Source organism: Aptenodytes patagonicus, chromosome 4, assembly GCF_965638725.1.
Source record: "Aptenodytes patagonicus chromosome 4, bAptPat1.pri.cur, whole genome shotgun sequence".
Classification (NCBI taxonomy): Eukaryota; Metazoa; Chordata; class Aves; order Sphenisciformes; family Spheniscidae; genus Aptenodytes; species Aptenodytes patagonicus.
The window spans coordinates 27,181,367-27,194,620 of NC_134952.1; the positions used below are offsets into that span (position 1 = coordinate 27,181,367).

Here is a 13,254-nt window from a genome sequence, read left to right on the forward strand (position 1 = left end):
CATCAAGAACATAAAACGATTTACCCAGTAATTGTATGCTGAAGGTATTCTATCGATTAAAACAAATTTTTACTCCTTCTGACAAGAACAATGCTCGACAATTTCTAAAGGAATTAGGGATAACTTTGCATCACCTAATTCTTGATCTACGCTAAGAATAAGGTCATGTTATATTGCTGGCATATTAAAAAACCAGAAAATATAGATGAATGTGTCTCTGAGACACACAGACCTAAGTTTCACTGCCTAACTATGTAAAATCTGGAATCTGTTTTTAATACCATCCCTGTTAATATGTTAAACACAGTCTACGAGTAATCAATACTACTGTCTGAGCAGACAATTACACAAGTTGATGTATGGATTAGGAGTAAGATATTCAGTATAAACTGGTGGATCTAGAAGCATATAATTTCCTGTAAAATTAACGCAAAGTATATTTGTTCTCCTGGAATACTTTCAAAATAGCAACTATTAAGCTATGACTAATAAAGGCATGCAAAGGCAACCACCTTCTACTGTGCAGTAGAGTGTGCAAAAGACCCTTAAGTTGGATGACAACCCACTTGCACCCCTTGCCTTGGAAGTTGCTAAAATAGATACTGAAACCTAGGAGAAGTCCTCCTACAGCTACTCTGAATCCAAGTGATTAACTGGAGTATATTCTGGTTTTAAGGAAGATTTGACCAATTTCTGCAGTCTCAAGTCAGGAGGTATCTTGATTTGAAAAGGACAATACCTGCAAGTAGCCACAAATAAGTAAGACTGCCTTTGCAACATTTGCATTTCAAAATAAAGGAGGAAATGCACAAGTTGACATAGCTGAGCAGGACTCCATTACTGTCAACATAACCAATAAAAATGTATACTGTAATACAGTAACAGGTTACAGTCAGATTCAGTAATTAACAGACAGGCTTCACTCCTGACCTCTCCACCCAACACGCTCCATTTTGGTCAAAAGCAGCATCAGAAATGAAAGATATCTAAAATAGGACCATGCCGAGGATACTAGCTGTAACACACAGTACCTTGCAGAGGAACATCAAGGCTGACATTTGTCCTCTCTTGCAATGAGCTGCAAGCCATAGCTTTAGCATTCTTCCGTTCGGCCATAATCTGAAGAAGATAGCGATAATACAGCAATTTTTTTGAAAATATAGTACAGTAGCAACTACAAGGATAAATTTACTCCTATTACAACCCTAGTTTCTAAGACCTGAAATAAGTCAGAACCTACATGACTAAACAGGTTATTCTTTTTAAATAACAACTTCAATTTTCCTCCAGTTTATTCACCATTCCTTAACTACATAAAGAACTTAAGTGGTGTCCAAGCCTAGATGAAAGATAGATGGAGGCGGAAAAAAAAACTCTAGCCATTTTTATCAACAGCAAAATTGCAGTGAGGAGTAATATAGCAAGAAATATAAATATTTAACACACAGTGTTCATTATTCATGTTCCTCTCTGATATATCTTCTGCCGTGTATAATTTTTTCCTCCAGTTTTATGTTTCTTCTGGAATTAAAAATCCCATGCAAAATACAACCTGTTCTTCCCCCAAAATGTATAATATTAGCAGAAGAGGAACACCCCCCCCCTCCCCCCCCCAAATAACCACTTTGGATGATTATTCCCTACAAATATATGACTGAGGAGGGACCCAGGGAAGCTAATAGAGGTTTTCCAAAGCTCATATATGAAACATTGCTATCTGCTTCTTTACACTATGACTGTTAACTGTAATTAAGCTATAAAGACAACTGGTGTTCCAGCTGATGACACGTGGTCTGAAGGTGCTTCTAGCAAATTTCTCCCTTTTTTTTTTTAGGTTTTATATTTTGAAAGTATTTTCTGTTACAGGGACACATGGTAATATTCCCCCCTGCAGATGAAAAACGATACATGCTAGCTTAGGAAGAAGCCCTGACTCAGCAAAGAGGTCCAGCGTGTCAGTTAGCACATGCCAACTGCTTCCCTGAATCAGGATTACATGTATTGCTGAATTACAAAGGAATGTGCTCTACTTAACACTGTCCTGTTTTATTCTGTGTTACTATTAGCGCTATGGTTTTTAAATGCTTAGTTGCTCTCTTATCCAAAATTAATACCAGGAGTTTCATGTCATAGTTACATATGTGACAGCTCTACTCCCTTTCCAATACTCTTGTGTATAGCTACCGTGGCATTTACTTGATGCTTGATGTTGACCTTACTGGATAAAAGCAGTTGTGGTAGGGCCTGAGTAGCATGTTTTTCCCTGCTAGACTTGTCGGAAACATCTGTGAGAATTGAGTTAGAGGAGAAAGAGGAGGGACGTAACAGGTCTAGGCTTTTCCAGTCAGCTACTGCTGCAGTCCCCGGTGTTAAAACTTCACCAAGCACAGCCTGCAGCTCTCTGGCCAACCTGAGCAGCTCCCTGAGTCCTGTCACCTGCATTTCCTCGGGCACACAAGCCCGCACAGACCTTCCAGGCTTTGCACAGTTGCTGGGCTACCTTCTGCCTCAGGCAAAACTCTGCTGCCCAGAAGGTTACAGTAATGCACACTGTGTAAATGCTCACGCTGTTTGCATGAAACACCTGCAGCGTTGCAAAAATGAAAAAAATTTAGACTATACAACTGGCTACAGAGGGAAATTTGACATCACTGATTCCATTCACTAACATGAAGACGAAACGTAAAAAGCAAATGACAAGCATACAGTAAATCAGCAGAATTTTAAAACCTGAAGGTTTCCCAGCTAGCTTTTCTGGAAGAGCTGTGACTCAAGAGGAAGGACAAGTTACGCAGGGATAACCAGTAGCGATCCCCACAGCCCGCTTTTCCTGTGGTGCAAACTGACATGTTTTAAGGAAAACCAAAATGAGCAGCATAATAATTTTAAAAAGGGGGATGCAGCCTCAAATCCACCACAGCTAAATAAAAGAATAAAAAAGAGTTTAGATTGGTTTAACTGCCTCTCTATAAAGCATTTCAATCAGATTTGCGTGCTGTAAAGGATGTGCTGCCTTGCTACCGCTGCATGAAATGACCGTACAGAGGACACTCATCAACTGATCATGCAAGAAAACCAAAATTAATAACCAGGGAATGGTGGCAAATCTGTAAGGTAAAACGACTGAAAAGAGCAGTCCTCTCCAGCATTACAGACAACACTACCACAAGCAGGAACTAAGATCCTTTAGTATTTGTAACTAGAGTAGCTTCAACCCCCTCTTCTCCCTGATTTTTTTTTTTTTTTTCTGTGGGCAGAGTAACGTTAGCAACTATTTTCCTGTCTGTCCTGCAGGATAATACCATTGAACAATACCATTCAAACAAGGTCTGATTTACTTACAGAGTTTAACATCACCATTTATTATTAATTGAAGCTGCATGTTCTTTTTCCATTTTGAACCTGCAGCTTCTTTATTATTCAAGCAAACCTTCAGTCTCTATACACACTTGTCAAATCAAAAGCACATCTCATCCTCCTCAAATCTAAATGCTCACCCTCCCATTACTCCCATCCATTCGCATCCTTTCCTTTACAAATTCTCTACACTGTTTCTCATTGCCAGTGACAGAAACTAAACTAACACTGATTGTATGTATTAGGCTCAGGGACCTCTAAACAGACGAATGCAGCTGACTTTAAATCCACTTGCCTTTGAGCAGATTTCGTGTAAACTTGTGGCGATGGCTTTTGCGGGTGTGTCACATCGAAACACATGACATTTCAGAATTCTTGTGTCTTTGTCTCTTGCCACATAAGCAAAGTCTCTGTGTAAACAAAATAAATTGACACATTAGAAACAAGCAAAATTAATTAAGGCATTAGAATCAATAGTATCTCCAAAACAGCAAGTCCTACTTCAATTTAAGAGGTGTATGTCTCAGCTGTCAAAGAATAAAACACATGCCTTAAGACAAAGCAGATCTACAAATGTAATAACCTGCATACCCATGAAACACATATCTAAAGTTTGGTGCTTAATCTATATAATTAAAGAGCTCATTACAGTTTCCTAACCCTGGCAACTCACTGAACTTACAGCCTGTAATTCCAACTGCAATTGTAAATACACAGGAAAATGTATTCAAATATTTTATTGAAGATGAAGTGGGGAGAGAATTACAAATTAAGACACAAAACACATGCAGCTCTTAAATGCTAAAAAATCCAAGAAACAGCATACAAGATTCTAGTTAGAGAAAAATCATATTTCAAAGGACTGTAAAAAGTGTTTAAAATATGCAAATAGTATTTAGAGATCTGGTTGCATAAGGGAGATGTGAACCTACTGAGCTTGGCTCACACTAATTGGCCTAAATTTCTGACCTTATTTTTTCAAAAGTTAAATAAAGCTGCCCTACAAAAGAGATTTTTGCACTGTACCGGCTAGTCACCACGGCATGATATAGCTTTCTAGCATGGGTGATGGAAGTGCCAGGATTATGTTTATTTCTTCTCAGGCTGTTTAAGAGTTGGAGCTCTTCTGAAAAAGTCGAAGTGGTATACTGAGTCGGGAAGAAGCCTGGCTTTGCCTGGTTGCCATCCTTGCTATACCAGACTCTCTGCTTCCTGGTCTTGCACCTCTGCTCTTTCACGTCCTCTGAGCAACCACAGCCCAGTCCTACTTTGTGACCCTCCTGCTATCTCCAGATTTCCCTGGGACTTCGCACCCCTAGCAGAGCTATGCTGAGTAGCCAACTAGAATTAGACCAGACAAGCGAAGCTGGAGCTCCCAACAGCCTCTTATGCCTGAAGTCTCTTTTCAGCGCCTCTCCTCTTTACACATAAATAATTACCAGCAAGATTCTAACTAGAGAAGAGATAAGAGGGATATTCCTAAACCACAGGTTTTACATACAGGAGTACTTCAGTTTATACTGAAGTCTGTAAATATCCTGAGCAGGGTTTAATGTAGCATGGATTGCCAATTTCTTCGTTCACTGTAGATGCCCAGTGAATTGAAGAATTTTATACTGAAGTTACTCAGGGAGAACCAGAGACTGTGGGAGACGGATAGCTGGACTTCCATGAACATTGTCCTGCAGTTAAGTACCTTACCTGTATCTAATTCAGCAGCACTAGATTTTGTCATTAATGAGCCCTTGCAATGAAAGGGGCAGTTGCCCACAGCCCACAGCCTGGTGGACTGCTCAGTGACAGGCACAGGTTGTTCCTCTGTTTAACTGCTTTGCAACCTGAAGCCTGATGAATAATACTTAAAAAAAACCCCCACAAAACTATCAGGACCTGGGATTTGGAAACAATTCCACATGATGGAACCAAGCAGAAACACAAGCTGGAGGCACCTCTCCATCTCACTGCATCCCAACATGCGATGGCACGCATTAGGGCACAGCAGAGACAGGAGGCAGCGGGGCAGCACGTGAGTGTGTTGCCACCTGAACCCTTCCTGCATGCGGAACGCAGCCCAGAGGCTGCATTGGCTGTCGCTGGCTGCCAGCAAGTGAGATGCAGGCACTCTGGGGAGGGACAGTGTTTCACCCAATTGCTCATGACTCTCAGGAAAGAAATCACAAAGCAATAATCCAGGAAGGTGCTGTCTATTACAGAAGATGCCCTGAAGTTTCCTAGCTCTAGCCTGACCCCCAAGCACCTCAGCCACAATCTGGAAGAGTCTTTTGGCATGTTGTTCCCTTTTGCTGCACTGCAAGTTCATGGAGGTGCTGAGTTCCAGCTGGAATCTTGCTCCTGGGAAAAAGCTGATGCTTTTTGGCTCATCTGTACATGTGCCAAGCCTTGCTTTAGAATGGTTTCCTCCTAGCTTAATATTTCAAGAGCAAATTGAAGACTCCTAGCTGGACTCTAGTAATAAGACTACGAGAAGGGGGTATGGCTCAGCTATGGCCTATGAAAAATTAGCAGCTATGGGGGAAAAAAAAGAAACCAAGCGCCACAGAAAAAACCTTTTGAGATTTTTGCCTTTTGAAGCAAGCTTTCAACATTACTGATGCTCCAAAAAGATCTGTAGAGCAGGTATTTGGAAATGCTCAGGTTCACAAAAGTCCCACAATATCCTGAGCTCTGAAGAGACCTTGCCTGGTTCGAGGGCTGTAAGTGAGGAATTTCCAGACATCTTAAGCATTTTGGATTTTTATTTTCTATGTGTTTGGCTTTAGCTGCCATCTTTTCATAGAATCATAGAATAGTTTGGGTTGGAAGGGACCTCTAAAGGTCATCTAGTCCAACCCCCCTGCCGTGGGCAGGGACATCTTCAACTAGATCAGGTTGCTCAGAGCCCCGTCCAACCTGACCTTGAATGTTTCCAGGGATGGGGCATCCACCACCTCTCTGGGCAACCTGTGCCAGTGTTTCACCACCTCAGCGTAAAAAATCTCTTCCTTCTATCTAGTCTAAATCTACACTCCTTTAGTTTAAAGCCATTCCCCCTTGTCCTGTCGCAACAGGCCCTGCTCAAAAGTCTGCTGTCATCTTTTTTATAGGCCCTCTTTAAGTACTGAGAGGCTGCAATAAGGTCTCCTCGCAGCCTTCTCTTCTCTAGGCTGAACAACCCCAATGCCCTAAGTTTCAGACTTCACATTTTTGAGTCCAAATACCTTCCCTTACAAGTATTTTAACTGCAATATGAAAACATAGTTCACTTAACAGACATGGAACAGAACTTCATTAAGGTTTCCCCCCCTTTACATGCAAGAAAAACTTGCTGGCAGTGACCATCACTGCAGGGTAGTAAAGATGCATAACAAGCAGACTGCTGCGCACACCTTATTATTGGAATAAGGTCTATTCTTTTGGAGTGCAGACATAAGAGCTGAAACCTGTGTTCGCCTTAACTTAAAATAACATTGAAAGCCATCTATGTGACCATTACATGGCTATTTATTACCATTTACAAGTGTTTACCTCAAATCGATACTATTCCTTTGAGGACTTGTAAAGAAGTGATTTATGCATTCCTTTACAAGATGATCCTAGGAAGTGCATCCTGTGTTGTTTTGCCAAGTTGCTTGCACTGCGCAGAAGCCTGTTTGAATAAACAGAAATCTGCACAGCCCCAGGAGCAGTCTACAATACCAGGATTTCTAATTATAAGGCCACCACCTTCAAGGAGTTGCACAAACACAGAAGATAACTTGCCCCTTCTGTTAGCCATACAGCTATCTGTTAGAACCTTCTTTTATCGTCAATAAAAATTAGAGATAGGACAAAGCCACCAAAGCAAGTCATCGGGTCTTGGAGGACATAACACGTTGCCAGCAAAACCCATTTGTAACAGGCCAAGAAATTGTGGTCCAACCTTTGATCAGTAGCTCTGGCAACGCCCTGGCACACCACAACTACCCCGATAAACTACCATGCTTTGCTGTAGGAGACCATGTCAGGCAGAGCATCTCCACTGCGCTGCCAAGTTCTTGATGCATGGACAACCCCTGAGGTGACATTAAATCTCAGCCTGAAGAGAGTTTATCTGAGACCCAAGCTCAGCTGCAAGGATTTTCAGCCTTAAGGGAATCTGTAAGATAATACTAAAAGTGTTCAGTCAGCACGTTATGTCCCAGTGGAGGTAGGACTCAAAGGACTGCAGAGATAAAAATAAGCCAAACAATTAAAACTGCATAAAACTAAAGACTGAATTCTGTCAGGATCAAAGATTTTAGCCATAAAGGAACACAACCCATAATTATGACCCGTAAGTGCAAAACACCTTAGATGAGAGTATTTTCAATGGCATTTTAAAGGCAGAGGTATACTGGGGGCAGCCTGCTGTCTCATTTCTCTCACAAGCATAAATTTACTTTTCTGATCAAAGGGGACCAATGTGGAGGGCAGCGCTGACATTTAATGAGCTCATGCGCTTTTGGTAAGAACATTTCTCTGTTCCTGGAAGGCTAACGACAGCCAAATGAACGAGCTACCACGCAGAGCCCAGCTCAGTAACCTCTCTGAATGGTAAGACCTGTGGTGAGGACAGGAAGAAGGAGTCTGATGAGTGTTATGGATGCGGTATCTGTAGTGGGACACTCCAGGTAACAAGGGGACTGGTGTCACAGAAGTGCCTGCAACCCTGTTGTCCCTGTAAGAGGTGGATGACAACAGTCCTTATGAGACAGACCTGCTCTGCACTTGCCAAAGGGCAGATACTGCCCACAAAGATGTTATTTTTAGTCAAAATGCAATGTGTTGATTTTCTGACAGAGCTGGTAGCAACCCTACATATAGGCCACCTAACGCTCTCCTCCACAGACTGCTGCAGGACCTTTTTTTTTTTTGTTAAAATGGTTTGGGTTGGAAGGGACCTTTAAAGGTCATCTAGTCCAACCCCTCCTGCAACGAGCAGGGACATCTTCAACTAAATCGGGTTGCTCAGAGCCCCGTCCAACCTGACCTCGAATGTTTCCAGGGATGGGGCATCCACCACCTCTCTGGGCAACCTGTGCCAGTGTTTCACCACCCTAACAGTAAAAAATTTCTTCCTTATATCTAGTCTGAATCTACCCTCCTTTAGTTTAAAACCATTACCCCTTGTCCTATCACAACATGCCCTACTAAAAAGTCTGTCCCTATCTTTCTTATAAGCCCCCTTTAAGTATTGAAAGGCTACAAGTAAGGTCTCCCTGAAGCCTTCTCTTATCCAGGCTAAACAAACTCAACTCTCTCAGCCTTCCTTCATAGGAGAGGTGTTCCATCCCCCTGATCACTTTCATGGCCCTCTTCTGGACCCGCTCCAACAGGTCCATGTCTTTCTTATGCTGAGGGCTCCAGAGCTGGATGCAGTACTCCAGGTGGGATCTCACTAGAGCAGAGTAGAGGGGCAGAATCACCTCCCTCGACCTGCTGGCCACGCTTCTGTTGATGCAGCCCAGGATATGATTGGCCTTCTGGGCTGCGAGCGCACATTGCTGGCTCATATCCAGCTTTCCATCCACCAGTACCCCCAAGTCCTTCTCGGCAGGGCTGCTCTCAATCCCTTCATCCCCCAGCCGGTACTGATACCGGGGGGGGGGGGGGGGGGGGGGGGGGGGGGGGGGCTCTTCTTGAAGAAACATTGACGCCTCTACTGTTTGCAGCAAGCCCCTGAGGCTGTGAGAAATGGCTCCTCTTTGTCCTGTGAAATTCCACTCGTGTTGAGTCACCTTGAAGAAGTGCCAGAAACACCTCCCGCCCACAGGGGTGTTGATGGCTGCTGGGAAGGTGCCACCGGGGGGCACCTGGCCCACACCTCGGCTCAGCAAGTGCTGCCTCAGTACCGCAGCGGTGCACATAACGCTTCCGTCGAGCCTCTCCGGCACTTGGTCCTGCAGCTTCTGTAAGTATTTCTGCTCGTAACAGTATGCATTCATAAACAAGGCGGTATAGCAGAATTACAGGAGAGAATGAAACACCAGCTAGTACATCAGTTTCAACTACTGAGAGCTAATAAAACCTGTGCGGTGGTGATTCAGACTCACACACCAGTGTTTCACTTTAAGTACCTGAACAGCTTGAACAAAGTAAATCGGCTAATTACATGTGCAGGTTGTGAATATACATAAATCTTTAGATGATCAGGGCCTGCATCTGTAAATCTGCTGAGACAGAGGAGGAAATCTGAGTTCTTCAAAACCTGTGGTGCTGCATCACACGCAACCCTGCCAGCACCATCTGTTTTCAAATCATCAGTCAAAATTAGCACACAAACCACTACTGATTTCATTAATTCATGAAGTCACCTAGATGCCCATATGCTCACATGAGCGGTCCTACACGGCAGCCCAGTAGCCAGGACCTGGAGATGGTGGTACAGGCTGGTGGCAGTCAGCTCCCCCAACGCCAGCAGGAGCCTTGCAGCCTTGCTTCGGGCATTTCTAGGCATTGGGAAAACAAAACTGAGCTCCGCGCTCCCTCTTGGAGAAGAACGGTATGGCTTTGGGGATTCCAGAGTATCCGCTCCCTGCAGCATCAATAACAAAGTAAAACTTGGGAAAAGTTTTGTGTTTCCCTACACAGGACTAGAAGGCAACAGCTTCTTGTTTGTCCAAAGCCTTGAATATCAAATAAGCCAGAAGACTGCTCTCTGATTCTTGTTTCACTTCAGATCCCTTCTGGGTCGCTTCATCTGTAAACCTTCATTTGACTGCAGCTCACTTGAAGCTGATTAACATTCAAGTGAGATTTATGTGCAGCAGGCCCCTTTGATAATGAAGAAGTGCCGAGTAACGTGTTTGCAATAGATATTTATGGAAAAGGGCAAATGCCTCCTCTTACCATTCCCCTGTCTTTACACCTTGCTGGGAAAACAAGGGAAAAAAGAAAGTCAAAAGCCTTTACAAAGCCAATGGCGCGATACAGAACTACCATAGGGTTAACAGATCACATCTCATCCAGTTGGAGTCTTCTCTGTCTCAACAGGGTGTGCGTGCACATGACATCTGTGGGATTTGAACCACAGCTCCTGGTGAAATTCCCTTCCATGTCAGTGGGGAGAGCAGCAAGGTGGTTAGTGGGAGAATAATGTATTTCGTTGCAGAAAAAAAGCTGAATATTCTTAAAACTTTATAACACAAGTGCACCACTTCTGTTGATATGGGATTATAGAGAAGGGGTACTGCATAGTAAGTAATTTTTTTTTAAATCATTTGCGCATGTACTACATGATCCGCTAGGATCTTTCCGGTTATAGGAACTGGATATAAATCAGTATTCTGGAAAAAAGCTAGAAGACCAAAAAAATAGGTAAGAAAATTATTTTCCTGCACAAGTGGGAAAGACTGGTTCTGCTGAACAGTTAAAAATTCAGTAGAAATTTTTTTATTTTGAAAGAATACATGACTAGAGAGAGACATTTTAAAAAGCAATTTAGAGAATTGCAAAGACAATGTAAGGTGTTAAGTAGAAAGGAATTCCATTTTTATTTGCTCTTTTGCCCTCTTTAATTGGCAAATGTCTACAGTAATTGACTAAACCTTAGATACCATACCTATTTAACACCTGGCTAAGCATCACTTAGCTGCTCAGCCTGGGATTAATATAATCACATTAAATGCAATTTATGCTAATGCTGTCCTGTTTGAGTAGCAGTCATAGCCATTTGCCACTATTAGGCTAAAGTCCTAGGAGATGTCCCAATTAGGTACAGCCAGGAAGGGCAGCACATCCTCCATTACCTTCTCACTATAAACTTATTTCTTCAAAGGAGTGTAGAACTGCATTAATCCTTTTTTTTTTTTTTTTGTTAAAAAAAACCCAACACCCTAGCCTTGAAGTCTGAAATAAAAATTTTGACTCTTATCAATCAAAATTAAATTGCCACTATTTAAAACAACTATATTAAAATGATACACATGCAGGAAAATGTAAATTGCTTTACAGATTTATGTATTACAAACTGTAACAAGAATCCTTGAACCAGAAAATGATATCCTCTGGGCTTGGCTTAAAATTGATTGAAATTCATCCAGAATAGCCTACAGAAGATGAATGTTGATTTCTATGTACTGGTGTACAGACTCCTGCGACTGCAGGGTCACAGAGCACACACCGCCGGGCTGTGGGGAAAAAGTCTGCTGAGTCTATAACCTTCAGGCTTCACTTTGCTTTCCTGCAAACAATTGACCAGTGATTTGTGAAAGCAGGAAGAAAAAAGGGGAGAGCAGCCACAGCTACAGCACAGCAGGGTCAAAAGGCACCCGGCGGTAGGCTGCTATTCACCAGTCAGACATGAATGTTCATGGGTGCAGTTAGTAAATAAGCAGAGAAGGAGAAGAGCAAGGCAAGTGAGAGGAAACACATGAGAAGAAAAGCAAATAAATATAACACTAACAAGACCATGCTCTGATGTGGTTTTTCTATGACACGCAAATATTCTAGGATCACAAACAGCAGAGAAGATGAGGTGCAAGAAATCCTGCAGTAATATTTATGACAAAAACTACAGATCTTCTGGATTAACATTTTAAATCTTTTAACAAGACTACTCTTTCACATAGGAGGAAGGGGACTGATTTAGAGCTGAAATGAAGTCTGGGACTCTGTTCAGTTCACTTGTCTTTTTATTAGGCTCCCGTCATGGAGTTTGAGAAGTTAGGGAGAAAAACCCAAAGGTAAGAAACCAGAACTAGAAAAAATAAACAGGATTCACACAAGCTGCAAAATCTGTTTGTAGAAGATTTACTGAGGACCTTTCAACTTCCATTTCACCTACCAGATACCAGACAGACACTGAATGAAACCACTGCTTCCCTTCCACACCCTCTAAAGGAAGCCTTCTCCAGGTGACTACACCAACCACTTTGGAATCAAATCTTGCAGGAGGAGGAAGAAAAATGACTACTCCCATGAGTCTTCTCCTTCCCGTTTCCCCCAGACAGTCACGGTGCATTTAACCACATGTACTTCTCTCTCCTCAATGATTCGAGTTGGAAGAGATGTGGGAGAGAATGAATTTTCCCTACGTTTCTGACAGTTGCTGGCAATCCTAAAAACGTACGAAAGCCTTGCAATTTTTTTCCGTTCCAAGTGCTCCACCCCACAGAGCTTCTGCACCTCTTTGGCTGCTCCCCAGTTACAACTCAGAATGGCAGACTTGGCCACCACTACATTACTCTGGTCATTAATTTTTGATCCAAGTAGTTAAGATGTCCTCCCAAGCAGAGACTTTTGGGAGACTTTTCTTATTTCAATTCTCACACAACTTGAAAATGGGTTTCCTTGCAGCAAAACATCAGTTCTGCATTTATTGAATTCTCCTCAAATGGTCTGGCATTGACACAGCATAGCTTGTTTTTCTTATTCATGCATAACATTTGTAGGGCAAATTATCCCCTGCTGAAAGGCTGTTTGCTTCATTCCTTGATAACGTCACTTGCTAACTCTCAAGGAGGAGCTATGGCTACTTTGTGCGATACTCGGAGGCTTTAATCTGGCAGCCCTAAAACATACAGCCTGCCGGTTTTTCTTTGATGTCTTATCATGGCCACAGTTCTGCATGCTTCCAAAATTTGTTAAAACCCTCACAGAGCTGATACGTCCGATACCCAGCTCAGCCCTTCAGAGCCCAGCGCTTCCAAGCCTGAAAGCATTTGCACGACTTTCACTCCAATTTCCTTCCTGCGGCCTGATCCTCATGAAGCCACAGAAGCCATTCCCCGAGATGCGCTTCCCACATCTCAATGCTGCCCACCTCCTTTTGTAGGGAGGGGACAGGACTCCCGTCAGCCTTGCCACTGCTGCCTTGCTAGCCAGGAAGATGGCTGTGAGATGTTACAAATCATTTCCCTTTCTACTACCAAGGGCTAT

General features: G+C 42.8%; 1 protein-coding gene across 12 annotated transcripts in view; it reads right to left on the bottom strand.

Annotated features, from left to right (window-relative positions):
- The window catches only part of APBB2 (amyloid beta precursor protein binding family B member 2), a 199,164-nt gene that overhangs the window by 6,493 nt on the left and 179,417 nt on the right, over positions 1-13,254 (bottom strand). For all 12 annotated transcript variants that reach the window (XM_076336153.1, XM_076336159.1, XM_076336154.1 and 9 more), the window contains 2 exons: positions 3,653-3,767; positions 1,032-1,119 (listed from right to left, as the gene is read on the bottom strand). In XM_076336153.1, the coding sequence (XP_076192268.1) occupies positions 1,032-1,119; positions 3,653-3,767 (203 nt within the window). The remainder of the gene's footprint in view (positions 1-1,031; positions 1,120-3,652; positions 3,768-13,254) is intronic.